Genomic DNA, 15536 nt, shown 5'->3' with positions numbered 1-15536 from the left:
TCTTGATATGATAATTTCAGAAATACCACAATGAAGTTTGATAATATAACTTCAATATGCTTATTTCAATGAAATTAACTTTTTTTCATGTCTTTGCTGTAATCTGGCCACTACAAAGACAAAACTTTAAAGAGCATTTACATATTGACTCACTCACTGTTTGTTACCTCTGTGACATTGACAATAAACACGATTTTTTTTTTAAACTAAAACATGAAGAACCTCAGTTGCAGAAATGAAAGAGGAAGTTGAGGCAGTAGAATTTGCCAACCAAAAGCTATTGAGAGTTAAGAGTTTTCTCTGTCTCAATCATGCCAGTCACTGGAATGTCAATAGGAGTTCAGAGCTCCTAACTTCTCAGGATCTTCTCATCATTTGTCTGGCTCTAGGCTCCCAAAAAATAAGCACATCACACAGATGCTTGTACAAGTTATTTAGCTACTCTTACCCTGTCTCTTCCATTTGTACTTCATGGAGCTGAAAAAACTGTTTTAACTGAAGCATGGCTTCTGTACCTAGGGGTCTTAAACATTAACTTGTACTGCCAAATAACAGCTCTATTCTACTCTCCATGATGCGTTATCCTTGACGGTAGGAAGCAATAACTGTGATTGGTTTTGTTTGGGTTTTGCCTTTTTTTTTTAAACACAGAATGGCTTAGTAAATGTCTCTACTTGCATAGATTTTTTCTCTCTTTAACTTCTTAAAATAAAACAGTAGCATTACATATACATAAGAGAAAGAATTATGTTTTGAGGACATGTTTGCAGGTGCTCTCTCACATACAACCTTTTGCAAAATAGGAAACCTGTCATTGTCTCATGGAGTTGTCTCAGAAAACAAATACATAAACAATGCACAAAATGGCTGGCACAGTGTAAATTAAAGCATTAAATTCATTTCTAAATCCTCTGAGCCCTTGGTTGCTAGAGATGGCAGTCGATAGTAGTAAAAAAAATTGCCTCCTTGAAATGTGCTTGGTGGACAGCAGCTTGGTGATTGGCAGCACAAATAGAAGACAAACGAGAAAGCCTTCAATCTGCAGCTGATGCACAGGAAGAACATGGGGAGCTGAGTTTACAATAGAGAAAACATTACCAAGCTAATGGCACAGGCAATCATTTGACCACCATGCATCTCTGATAGCAGCAGGGCATCCATTTTCACTTAAGTGTTAGAGTACCTTTTTGCTTTCTCTGACCACTGCAGGAGTAAAACAACCTAGTGCGTGAAACCCACTGACTGGTAATAAATTACTATATTGGATACTTTTTGTTTTCTTTCAGCAATGACTTTACTGTGTATTCCTGCTATCATTACCAATTAAAGCAGAGATCGCCTTAGCAAGCTATATCAAAGTGTAGATCAGTCCCTATGCTCCAATTGCTTTGCCAAGTATCACAGGGTCAAGAGGCTCCTTTGACCTTTATCAGCTAAGTCTCTCTGACCACTCACTATTTGAAGCAATCTCAGCTGAACAGATGGACACTTTTGCAGACTCTATAAAGCTTAGAATATAAAGATAAATGAAACCGTGTTTGGGGCTTCAAACTGGTTTATGAGCATAAAATATTGTTGGCAAGTTCCACAAAACTTAGATTTCAAATACCACATCTTAAAACTATAGCATGAACACAACACCTCTATCTACTAGGAAATTGTATTTTTGTTGTTGTAGCTTCTATAGATAAAACTGAAAACTTGATATAAGTTACATGTCCAGTTAGTATCAAGTCACTTCTGAATTTAGAAAGCTCAATTTAATTACTTTGATCATTAAAAGACAAGTAAGAAGAAAATGTAGTATAGTCTTTTACCATGACAATCCATCAGAGCAGCACACAGCACATCAAACAGATCACTCTGTGGAATACTGAAACAGTTGGATACTACAGAGCACTCAGAGAAGGCTTTAAATTTCCCCAACTGAAGTTTCCTAAAAGCTCTTACTCTTGAAATAACTGCACCAAAATTTTAGTCCTACAACACATAACAGAAAGCTTCAAATTCCCTGGGTGATGCCAGAAAAAACTGGTAATAATTAGATATAAATGTGGTCTTACAAATATATGTATTTGTAACTGAAAAAAATCTATTGTTCAACAATAACACTGAATGGTCTTTTTGTTTGAGCTAAATCACGTCAGCAAACCTGCATTGTTAAGTTCATAACCTTAAATAGCCAATGTTATACAGGATTAATTAGGTTTAGCATTGAAAATTTCTGAAATTGGATAAACCCATGAGACACTGATTATTTGTTTTTCTTTTTGTAAACCCATCTTAGTTTTCAGAAGATTAAATTCCCAAGAGCTAAAATTCTCATCTGCATCTTTCTGCATGATGTCATGGATGGTTCACAGGAATACTTCCACATAATATTTTTTAGCCCTTTATTGTAGTATCACCCCAACTCAACCAACAATTCAAAACAGTCTTACTAACAGTGTCATTTGCAAACACACAGCTGTCTTATTTTCTTGCTCAGCTACGTGGATGAACAATCCAGGATGGGTGCAAAAAATGCATTTAAAATAGTTACAAACAGCAGGTATATAATTGAAATAACCCTTAAATATACACCATCTCTAGAAGAACCAGCATAAGAAAAAAGGATACAAATTACCAGCTACACTTTCATCTCCAGGTAAAGACCACATGCACCTTCTAATCTAATCTATCTCCAGTTGACAATCCACACATGCAGACATCCATGGTCTGTCTATCTCCTGAAGCATTGAATTTAGGGAGCATGTGAAGAGTTTCCGGCAGCAAAAGTATCCATAGCCTTCCAAAGTGGACAGACAGGTCCGGTCGATCCTCTTCCAAAGCACTGCTGGCCTTATGCACAGTGTGTGGATTACACAGGGTAAAGGTGTTACTATACACCAAGGTCATTCCTATTCTTTACCTCAGACACTTCACTTACTCCTAGTACAGAGGATCCTCTTGAGGGGGCATTCAGAACTTTTTGCTTTCTCATTTACCCTTTTTAAATGTCAGTATTCACATATAAAGAGTTAAGTGTAAAAAGCCTGGAGTGAATAGTGGTGCCTCAGTTTGGTTTCATGTGCAACCTACACTAGACCTAAGGCTTCAGCATTTGACTGATAGAGTTCCAAACAAAGGTGTCAATTCATTCTTAATTCCCCCATACAAATTAGTTGAAATAAATTGCTTTGAACTTGCCTTACACTACTTTTATTATCTTATCCATTACAACAACTCTAGTCACAGGACTGATTCCTAAGAATCCAGCTCCCACACTACTACAAAAGGCTACAATATTTTTTGAGCTTACATCACTAACCTTTGTCTACCCATTTAGCTACAACATAAGCAGAGTTCTTCCTTCCAACACTGTAATACCTTTTTTATTTTATCCCAGTGTATAATGTTTCTGCCTTTGCAGAACTTAGAATGGCAATTGTAGCATCACTCTTGATGAGTCTGTGGCACAGTGTAAGCCAATAATTACACCAAGGAGTCTTCAGGCTCAAGCTGTGCAATGAATAGACTAAGCAACTGGGTAAACCCCCCTTTTTATCATGTATGGAAGACTGCTGTTGGGCAGATTGTTGGCCAGATGGATCTACTGGGCACAATACATACAGAATTGTTCAGGGAGAACTGCTAACACAACTATTGCTTAATGTAGGGACCTGTTATGAAAATGAAATATTTCTCACATTTTATTTTCACATCTACACTGTCTCTCCATCACAAACACTGAACTTAAATTTTTCATTGAATTTAATGAAAATGCACATATAAGTGTGATTCTGGAGACATCAACATAATATCAAAAAATAACTGGAAAGTAAAGCTAATATTCTTCACCTTAGTTTTCAACAACAGGAAACAAGTCTACATTTTGTTTCTCAGAAAAATATTCAAATATATATGATAGACAACTTTATACATTCAACTTTTGCTTTGGTCTAGAATTCACATCACTGTCTGTCTGGGTACTGTCTATCAGAAAGGCAATTCTAAACACTTCCTTTGAAAAAGTCTCTTTTAAGATTTTTATTATAAAAAGAATATAAAAATGAACTGGCGACGCACTCATCTAAGAATAAGATCCACCTTTGGCAGGCTCTGCACTATGAAGAGTTTAGATGGAAAGGAAAGACAAGGTGTTTTTAAGTCTTATTAATTTATGTACTCGATATTCAAATACCTCAGTATATTAGCTTATCTTGAATGTAGAAGTAAATTCCCTGCCTGTATCTTTAGAAATATCTAGTGAGGGATGGGTGGTAGCCTAAACATGTTCAGCCTTACAAAGCACTTAGAAAGAAAAGCCATAAGATGGAACATCTCCCATATTTCCTAGATGATTCAACTGGACAAACAACACTCCAAAGCAATCCACAAAACACAGATTGACGCCTGGATCTAGGAATTATTATACTGAACAATTTACTGCATGAACGAACATCCAAATATCTGTGAGAATAATGCTGAACACAGAGATACCGCCAACATGACCTTAGAAGGAGGGTAAAAGCATGAGAATATTGCTTTGTCCTAAGAAGGATTGATGTATAGAAAAATTAAGTTACTAACCCATGGCTGACTACTGACTCCAACTGAAACAACATATTTCCCCTGGGCTGCTCTGATTGTACATTTCCCATATTGGATTATAAGAGTCCCACCCATAAATTTTATTTATGCAAAAAGGTCTAGATCAAACCTCAAGCAAATTACTTTCCACTAAAGAAAAAAATTGTTAAATATTAAAATCTGTCTATCCTAGAAAACTCAAATACATAAACCAGACTTCTTTCAGATCTTATAACATTCTAGGATGCACAGGACAGGAGCTAAGTCTCTGCACCCATAGATTTCATGCTGTTCTTTCCTTGAGCACCATTCCATCCATCTGAAGGCAGCAGAACTGCACAGGCTTCCAAGACCAAATCTGACCACCAGAATAAGTTAAGTTTTGAATATTAACATATAGAAAGGCATATAAAGAAAATGGAAATGTAAACACTACTGCTTCCTTTGTTTTAAATTAAAACACAGGTTAGCTTAGTATTTTATTTCTATTTAACTGAGACAGAGATTCCACTTGTTATCAGAAGGAAGCTAGCAGATACCAAGTCTTTCTTTTGCAGAGAGAAGTTTGATATTGCAAATCCTAGTTCCATAGGTGCATGTATTTCTGAAAAAGTCAGGGTTTGTTTTTTTAATAGGTGTTAGGCATAAAACTAGGGAAGTCTCATGGATCTAAATTCCTGTTGATATTTTTCTTCACAAAAAATTACTAACTAAACTATTAGAAGGGAGGAAATTGATGTTTAGGAAATATTCATATCACAACTGAGAAGATTCCACCATCCTCCTGTCATGAATGTTTAAGAATTCTCAAGAATGCCATTAAAATATAGAAGTTGGAACAAAGACGGTTGATTAATTTTACAATTACAATCAGGTAGGTAAAGGTTTCAGGTAGAAACTTACAAGGAAACAATTAGGTTGTTCTACAGAAGAAAAATATGTAACACCTCCTTTAGCTTTAGCACAGCATCCAACTACTTGTCTAGGCAGGGAAAATAAAACAACAAAAAAGTCACTTTCCTTCAGTATAATAACAGAGAAAGAAGCCTGTAGAAGTTTATAGAAACAATGTCTAAAAGTAGCCAAATAAATACCTTAGTATCCTCAAATTTCAGTCAGCCTGTGCTTCTTACTATCCATACCTGCAGTAATATGTGCTACAGTATCACAAGGGAGGCTTTTTGCTTTGAGGTAATGAATGGAGAAAACACTGAAATTAAAATTTATTTGCTTGACCAATTCAGAAAGCTACAGTAAGTTTCAGCAAAGCTGACCTGTGGTCCAAGCTATTAACATCCCTCAGGATCATGCTGCCTTTTAACTGATACCAATTTAATCTCTTAACTCTAAAGTTATGACTTACCTGTACTTATGTTGCTACCTTGGTCCCTTGATAAAATACTTAAATGTGAAAGTTCACAGAACATGTAGTAATACAATGCTTTGAATTTGAGTTACAGACAAAACAATATATGCCTTCATTTCTTCACTCATTTTCCTGTTACACCTAATTAATATACTACTAATCATGGCTTCTGAACACCAATCCCAGAAAAAACAACCAACCAAGAAAACCCAAACAAAAAAAACCCCACCCAAAACCAAACCAAAACACAAAAACCCCCACAAAAGTCTGGCAGCAACAATAGAAAGATTACTTAGTAACTTTAAGGTGAAATGTTCTACTACTTCCTGTTTTGCTTTGTTCTTAATAACCCACTTCATACAAATAATCAAGATCTGCAATTCATCTTAACAATACTCTAATATTAGAAAAGCAAAGAAATAAAAAGGACCCATGTCTAACATTGTTGTTTATGACACTCCTCCTGATTTTCTTTATGGTAAGTATTATTTGGTGTTTGTGCTTATAACTTATTTGCATTTTTCTATCAATATTTCAATCACTAAGATGTAACTAGTAGTGATTTTCCAGACTTCCAATAACAAATCTTCAAATTGCACCCTTTACTATACTAAAACAAATAACTGCTCTTGTCCTACAGGCTGCATCTTTCACTTATTCTGTGCAGCAACAGAAAGTGGATATTTTTTAAATTTATAATTTCTGTACATTCTTGTTTCTTGTGTTAAGAAACTATAAAAATATAAAATTTGGCCTTCTTGCTAAGAAAATACCTCTTTCATAAGCATCTCACCTTTATATATTTTGCTTAGAGCAGAATATGCATGCCATGACATCTGTGAACAGTATGTTCTTTAGAACAACTGATACACAGTATGTCAATTTAAAATGTTTGAAATACATTTCCAAGTGTTACAGTAACTGGTACTTAACTACTCTGGTCATAATTATATCTAATAACTGCATAAATCAAATTTCTTTTTTACAGATCTTGTGTAAATCCTTATTTAGACATTTCAACTCCACTCTCTGCACCATACATGGATGTGCAAAGAATGGTGTTTTAACAAATCGTTAAGGTAACAAGGAATAAATATACCTAACCTGTAAAAGTTTATATATAAATATATTTTTCCCCCTCATCTTTGTCTTGTTTGCCTTAAACACATAGCAAAAATGTCCCTTTTCCTTCTGGACTAGCTCTTCAGTAGTGTAAGTCAGCAGCCCAAGGTTTAGTAATTATTGCACAAGTTTCAGAAGCTGCTCTTCCTCCAACATTTTTACCCAGAACAAGCTCTAATAACATCCTTCAAGTAACTAAAAATATCAGTGCATGATAAACACAGGCTTGAATCAAATTCTTTAAGCTGAAAAGCTAGGCAACATTTTAACATGCAAGTTTTCTGGAACATCAGGAATGCAATTCCCAGACATATCCAGATTTTTATGTGCGTCAATGAAACCTTCACATGATGCACTGAAGCATTTAATTATTTTTTTTTTAAACCAGCTTTTTACACAGCTCCAATTTTCAAATATAACTATGACTTAGAGATATAATGAGAGCTAGTTCCATATAAACACCATGAGCACAAAATCTAGCGAGTAGTCTATTGTAATTAAGACCAGTGATTCAATACTTATTGCTACTGGCCAGGTATCATAGCAACCTTGTGTCACTGAATACTGCTGGAAAACTGTTCAGCACCAGCAAGACTATGCTTCAGGAAAATCTACAATGGCACTACAGACTGTCAACATCTGTGGGGGTTGTTACAGGGAGAACAACAAAGAAATCTGTTTTTAAAAACCCTGTGCTTAGAAAATTGACAGGGATACTACAGCAGCACTACAAAAAGGGAAAAAAAGAAACACAACAAACAAAACAGAGAGGAAGGAAAGATGATTTTTGTCATTAGTTACATAACTTACACACCTACATCCTAATACTCATCCATGTAAGCTGAGTTGAAGTAATACTGCATTACCACATTATTTAGGTATATCCACAAAGTACTGTTATTTGTTGGTTTTTTACTAAACACAAGCAACGTTCATCACCAACACAAAAATAAAACAGAGCCACTTTAAAAATTATATTTAAACTTCCACAAATGAACTCTAGTCTTGTATAAATCCGCAAAAAAAGAAAAAACAGGTTACTATGAACAAGAGCCCAATATTGATTTTTCTGCGGTGCAGTAAAGCATCTCCATTCTATTTGGCTGCTGTCAAAGCCACTCTTTAACAGCTGGAGTCAAATTGCACTATTTACAGCAAGAGCCCTTGTCAAGTGGACCATAAGTATTCTAACAATACACTATTCAAATGGCACTTTGCCACACAAATTGCTGACTTGATGAATACCCTATGTCAATGACTAAGGCCAATATAAAAGTTTCATTTTTATGAGAGGTTTTACATTCACATATTAAGTAAAGCTTTCTTGAAGAACTATTAAACTATATATTTTGGGTCTTTCAACATGGAAAATAATTAAAATCTGTTTAAATATATCAAGGGGATTTGACAACATTAATATGGATCTTATGTTAACTGCATTTGTCACACTCATCTGTTATTGGTACTCCCACTGACACGTGCAGCACAATAAAAGAATTAAAATGGTCCAAACACCATGAAATCAAAGCATTCTGGTTTTGTATCTGTGATTTACATCATGACAAATGTTTTGAAATAAAGCCTTTGAAGCTGGACTGCTGTGTAAGGATATTTTTCTTCTTTCTTCTTAGGGTGGAGTAAAGAAAGACTTATTTTACAAATGTTATTTTGTCTTAAATACTAATACAAAACAATTTAATAATAAGTGTTAAGAAAAATGCTTAATCTTACATGTGATCTTCATGTGGATCAGCTCATTGTACAAAATGACAATCACCCCAGTATAATACCAACAGGTACTACTACCCCTTGGTTTTTACTACTACATAAATCCTCTGAAATTGAATTCTTAAAAAGACACCAAAATTGACCATGGTGGATTTTTTTTTTTAATAGAAATGTTAAGAATTTAGCATGTTGTTAAATTCTAGTACACAATTTGCCAAAGAAACAAATTCATAATTAAATATTCATTGTGTGCATGTTTACTAGAACCTTTTGAAAATCTGAAAGTTTCACGATAGTTTCATCTGTGTGGTCATTACACACTTATTAATAAAGGATGAAATATTGAACTCTGAAATCCACAGAACTCTCCTTAATTTCAGGGAATCTGGATTTCAGAAGACTATTTCAAGATGTAAAAATACACTAACCCAAAAGAGTCAATACAACACTTCTTGAAAAACCTAAACCACAATTGTCCTGTATGGGAGCTAAGAAAAACACTAGACTTCATAACAAGCCTTAATTTTAGCAATAACAAAATGGTGTTAAAAAAGCTGCAGAGCTCCACCCTCCTTTTGTGTAAACCGTGCTGGGCATCTGAAATAGCATGAAGGGGACCTCCATTGTCATATTCTTCCCAGGTTCAGCTACACCTTATAAATTTAGCCTCCAGCATCTCTCCCACACCAATCTACAGAACCTGCTTTAACGGGGGTGGAGGTGAGAAGCAGCACTGGATATAAAGGAGGGCAGATTTTTGATGAATAAAAAGTTGTTTCCCAAGTAAATAACTTAATTTGTTAGGAAATAACACTAAAGTAACATTACTATAATGACAAAATGAAGGCAAGTTTGTTGTTTTTTTTTAAATATCTATTTTTACAGTCACAGGGAAATTTAAGAGACAATAATATTTCAATAAAAAGTTTTCATTGGGAAAATATAATCAATGAACAAATTTTAACAAAAAACCCAATGTTTTATTGAGAATTTAGAGCAGCCGAGTTGTATGTCTGATCAAGAGAAGTGCTAGAAATTATAACTCCACTGCCACCTATTGTGATATGACTTCCAATTTAAGATCATGATAATCCCCAAAACATGGTCAACTCCACACTTTAAAATTTACCAAAAACTGTTTTCCCATATTCCACAAGCAGCACATTTTTTCCAGCAATAAATCCATGCAATTTTCAACTTAATAGGTATGACCAAAATTACACTCCACACAAAACCACTTGAAGTTTTTCTGCTTTTCCTCTTTAAAAAGGCAAGAAGAAACTTCCTTCTAATAAACTAGCAGTGAGCTCAGATTCTGTGTCAATGGCCAACTAGCTCACCATCTGCCCCACAACATGCTCAGCAGGATTACCCTCTAAGAGGACTTTGCAGAAAATGGGATCAAAAAGAACTTGAGAAATCAAACTAAGGTCAGTAAAAGGTCAAAGATAAATATGAAGGGTTGAACAACAATCATTATAAACTCAGTTATATGTAAATTTATAGGTACAATAAAGAAAAAGACTAAAAAAGAAAAGTCAAGAGTATAACTTGGATTAAGCTGTACTTTATCAGACAGATTTTCAGTTTAGTTTGCCATAACTAATACAGCCAGAAAAAGGCCACAGACTATTCTGAAGGCTGCTTCCACATGTAAGTTGAGGAAAAGTGTTTTTCATAGTCTCATACTTGTGGGAAAATTCTCTTTTATCTACATTCAGAGTTGAGAAGTAGTAAATATGACTTCCTCTATTTATTGCAGAAAATGGAATTTGGAAAACCTCTTTAATTAAAAAGTTACAAATATGAACAAACAACATTAAGACCCTATTGTCAAGATACACTTTTACTGAGAGGTCAGTGAATACATTCAAATCTTGATGCACAAACAGGATTTTCAGAAGAATGGATGTACCATTACCTTCCAACTAGAATAAGGTAATACCTGCCTCATTGAATTTGAGACCAGATTAGATTTGACACAGTTTTAATAACTGGTTTTACATTTAGCAAATACAGTCAAATAGAATGACTACTGCATTTTTAGCCTTACTTCTCATTCTATGGTGTCTCAGTACTCATTTTCACAGGTTTAACAGCATATTAACACTAGTCTCAGCATGGTATTTCCTTCTATTGTTTTTTTCAAAAGAAAGAGTATATCTTTTCAGTCAGTCGTGATTGTTTGGTTTAACAAATTCTATAAATTGGATAAAGCTAAGAATAACACCTGGATTTAGCTCTCCTGAAGACTGTCATACTTATTTGCTGCCCAGTATCTCACAAGAAACACCACCATCCTCTTTTTAACCAGTAAGATGCCAAATTTAATCACACTGCAACAAAGGTAAAGTACTCTGTTCTGAGATAACAAACAAAAAAAATACCCCATAAAAACTAGCATTAAAGACAATAGGAATCTGCAGTTTCACAGAAAAGCAAAAATAGGAAGGCCAGCAGATTTGTGCCACCACGTGCTTTTTCAAGACACACACTTCTGAACTGCTGGGTTCAACTGTTCTCGGGGCACTGTTAACAGGTGCAGTTATAAGCCAGAGACATAAGGAAATATGGTCTATAGATGCTAAGTCTATGAGCTGACATGATCTACTGGTAACCTTGCATAAGGCACTGCTCTCATCTTCCCCAGTTGTTCTAGGAAATGGGGTAAAGGCATAGAAACTAAGCCAGTTGAAACAGGACTTCATAAACTTAAAACCAAGCCCCCATGCCACTTATTCAGGGCTACACACCAGGGAAGGTGAAAAGGTAAGGCATTTGAATCACAACTCCTCGCTCTTGAGAAACAATCTACTCTTCATTCTTACCTTATCTGAAGATTTTTCAGTGTGAGTAAGATTGTGAGAGCCCATGCCATGCTTATAAGAGCTAGATGGTTTGTATCCACCATTATTTCTTTTCAACTCTTGAGATACAGGAAGTAGAGCATCTGCCACTAAATATTCTGAATCTTCAATGGAAGTAAGAATTGCTTTTGCAGTTTCACCTGTTTCATGCCGTTCCAGCGTGCCTAAAGAAACACAACAGAAGCAGTAATTTTTTCAAGAAACTACACTATTTAATATTTCAGTATATTATCAACATAGTACATTTTGTGTGAGAGGATAAATCATGAAACATTTGCAGAGGAGACAACCAAATAGTCATTTCTAGACCTTAAAAATGTCAGTTTACACAACAGTCTATTCTACAGCACTACCATGTTAAAATAATGCATCTTAATTTCCACAGAAATCACTGCAGCAAATAGGTTTGATTCAGACCACAAAAAACTTATACTTTGTATAATGTGTCGAGTCAGTTTTCAGAAGTGAAGGAAATTCCAAAGAATACCACTTGTCCTAACTCTGTTCAAAACAATGTCATTTGTTTTCTTCTCACAAAGGCATCACAGAGCATCTGTATCATTAACAGTGTAAACAATAACAGATTTATGTAATATTTTAGTGCTGTCCTCTAGTGTTCCAGATTACAAATAGCAAGGGAAAGCTCAATTCTTTCATTCCTAAAAACATCTTTATCTCTGTCACCTTTTAACATCGAAACATACTACATGTAGCTTAGTAGCCATTAATACAATGGTTCAGAGACTTAAGTGGCTCTAGACAATCCAGTTCCTTTAGCTCTTATATACCCAGTTATATTATTTTAGTAATAGTTTTTGTAATAGTACTTAATGTATAACTAACATTTAAGATATCTAAACTGACTTAAATGTATTTGAAATAATATCCTATGACATACTACATATCTCCTATAGGAATTAAATTCATAAGAAAATGTTGAAACAGCATGTTTCCTATAAATATCAGAGATAAAACACATGTGAAGTTTTAAAAAATTATTAAATATCTGCTAGAACATGAAATGTGGTGGGTTTTTTTCATTTGAATTCTTTGTAGCCTCAAGTAATACTACATGAATTTTCCCTTTCATTGCTACCAGAAATGTGTAACATTGAAGTTCTGTCAGTAACACCTGCTAAAAATATTGGACTGGGATTGAGGGATCTCATACGATAAGTGTTTGTGTGTGTACGTGTGTATAAAATCTCTTATCTGCAATTATTTCTCTGAAATTCATTCATTTCTGCTCACTGTAGTATCACCTCTATTACTTGTATGGCCCAGAGTCCTTGATTGAGAACAAAAGTAATGCAACCCATTCTTTGTCCCCTACCATAATCAATTAAATAGCACAGACTACTATGGCATAATACTGCACTGAAAAAATAAGGATCAGGCTCCCTTGTTTATTTTCCTCATCCCTCCCCAGGATTTGTGGCCAGTGTGATGGATTGTTACAAAACTAAATATTTACTGGAAAGAAAGCTAACTGCCTGAAGACCTTTACAGTTGGACTATCAACAAACACTTGGAAACAATACTGGCTACAAAGCTCCCAACATTGCAATATTTCAGAAACACATAAACTACATTAATAGCCACCCACATGGAAGGATTATACAAGTCATACTAGACAGGAGAGCACACATTCTTAAAAGAATTTGCAAAGGTGAGAAGTTTGGAAATAATACACTCAGCTAATATAATTTTGGCCTCTTTATATATGCAATGTAGTCTCTCGAGCTTATAAGCACAGTGTATTTCCCCACACAACTGCCTGCATCATTCAGAGTAAAATATCTATCTTCTGCAGCAAGTCCCCTATATGGGGAATTATACATATATTACATATGTTATATATGTATATATTATATATTGTACATATATACATATATTATACATATATACAGACATACATCCATCTTTGTTTTCTGTATCACTTCTATCAGTGCACTGCACTACTAGAGTACTCAAGTGCTTCAGAAAGACTATTATTGTAATATCCCTGTGAAATTACTGCATGTCATCTTATTTTCATAGGCAAGGAGCTAAGGCAGTGATTACAATACATTTTTAAGAAATTCAAGGATAGTAAATTTCTAAGGCCTGATTCTACTCTTTAGCATTAGACAGACCTTCAAAAATTCAAAAATCATTTTGTTAGCTACAGATACATCTCTGAGGGTCTCACGACCTCAGAGCCAGACTATACTATGGAAGAATCTCGTGGATGTTGAATGCAATAATTCTATTAAGGCTACTGTGGCAAATGGAGAACCCAAATTTCCAACAAAAAAATCAAGATCTGAGTTGTCTGTCTTTTTATCCTCCTTTTATGCACATAAAATAATGAATAAAAATTATTGCATTATTCTCCATATATTAGATCTTCTCCCCAGGCAATGGCTTCAGAAGCAAGTTTTCACCTCTGGTTGAAGGAAAAATTTCTAGTTGAAAGAAAAAGAAACAGACCAGAAGTGGTAAAAGACAGCAGCTGGGGACAGCAGCATTTCTCCTTTGAAAACCATGGCCTGAATGGAATAAACAGGTAGTCTTGATATACATTGAATCAATGTCATACTTTACATATTTTATACAAGCAAATGTAAATACATTTATGTATCTCACTTTCAGCTGCTGGTAGATGTGCTTCTACATATTCCAGACTTACGGGCGCAAACTGAAAAACTAGAGGTTGTTGGGTTGCTGAATACTTCTGCTACATACCAAACTTTTTTCTAAGTGGTAGGACCATGCCACAGCAAGTGTACCATTTTTTATGTGTAGTTTGGAGAAGAAAAATTTAAATTCGTATAAACCAAAACCAAAATCTATTCCAAGTTGATAAGCACGAAATACAACTCAGCCTCTCTCAGAGGAGTTTCAACTTTTTTAAAAGCTCATTTATAGACAGGAACATCGAATAGAAAACAATGCCCTGGACAAACACCTTAGCTTCTTCCTGACAGAAGGCTGTAAGTTTCAGAACCTTACAATTCTCTCTGTAAACAATTTATGTATCATTCATGACAGTTATCTCAAATCCCTTAGAAGTAGCACCTTCTAGATTGTTCCTTTCTTAAAAACACTCTTGCTCACACATACTTCTTAATTATGGATCTCCGTGTATATATACGTACAGATTTGTTTGTACATCTGGAGCATAGGAAAACACATGATGGAAGGCAGCAAGGGATCACGACAGTATTACAATTTTACCCATTGTAGTTTACACTTCAAAGGAACCCAAAACACTGTTGGCAAAGTGAGTAGGTGGCAAAGGAAGAGATCTGCATTCTGTGATTCCTGAATATCTTTGAGACACAAAAAACAAGGAAGGGGGGCATAAAGAAAGGATGGAAAAACCTTTCTAAGTAACAAAGACATTCTGACTACAGCAAACAGTCAAAAGAATACTGAGGCAGGGTGGTTACTGTTCCAGAAGCAGTTATCTGTCAGAAATATGTTCTCTGATTTTAAAGATTTAAAATAAAATGAACAGTAATAAAAGACAGAACCTGTACATGTGAGAACATAAAAATTTTAAAAAATCTCAAACCTGATGTATTTTAAACCCAAATGAGCCCAAAAGCTTTTGAATGGGGAATATAAAATAGCAATAGATGAAAAAGAAAAGATAGGGTTTTCTGCGTAGCAGCAACACCACAGCCATGTCCACTCTATACATAAAAATACAGGAAAATCAAGTCTTTATCTCTCTAAAGCTGTGACCATGGCAACCAAGTCTCAGGAACAGACAAGAGTGGAGTATTTCACTTTCCTGGGCAGCTCTGGAGCACTAGATGTGACTGGCTAGAGACTGTTACAACATCTTATTCTTTTTCTGGACCAAGTACTACAAATTGTGTCTCTTGGTACCA

At 34.9% G+C, this 15536-nt stretch overlaps 1 protein-coding gene across 1 annotated transcript in view; it reads right to left on the bottom strand.

The window, feature by feature from the left end:
- Positions 1–15536, bottom strand: part of WDR72 (WD repeat domain 72) — a 95392-nt gene that overhangs the window by 54702 nt on the left and 25154 nt on the right. Inside the window, exon 13 of the mRNA XM_051628323.1 lies at positions 11617–11819. Coding sequence (XP_051484283.1) covers positions 11617–11819 — 203 coding nt within the window. The remainder of the gene's footprint in view (positions 1–11616; positions 11820–15536) is intronic.

The sequence above is a fragment of the Apus apus genome, chromosome 10 (assembly GCF_020740795.1).
Source record: "Apus apus isolate bApuApu2 chromosome 10, bApuApu2.pri.cur, whole genome shotgun sequence".
NCBI lineage: Eukaryota > Metazoa > Chordata > Aves > Apodiformes > Apodidae > Apus > Apus apus.
The sequence above is the reverse complement of the archived record's forward strand: the minus strand, read 5'-3'. Positions and strand labels throughout refer to the sequence as shown.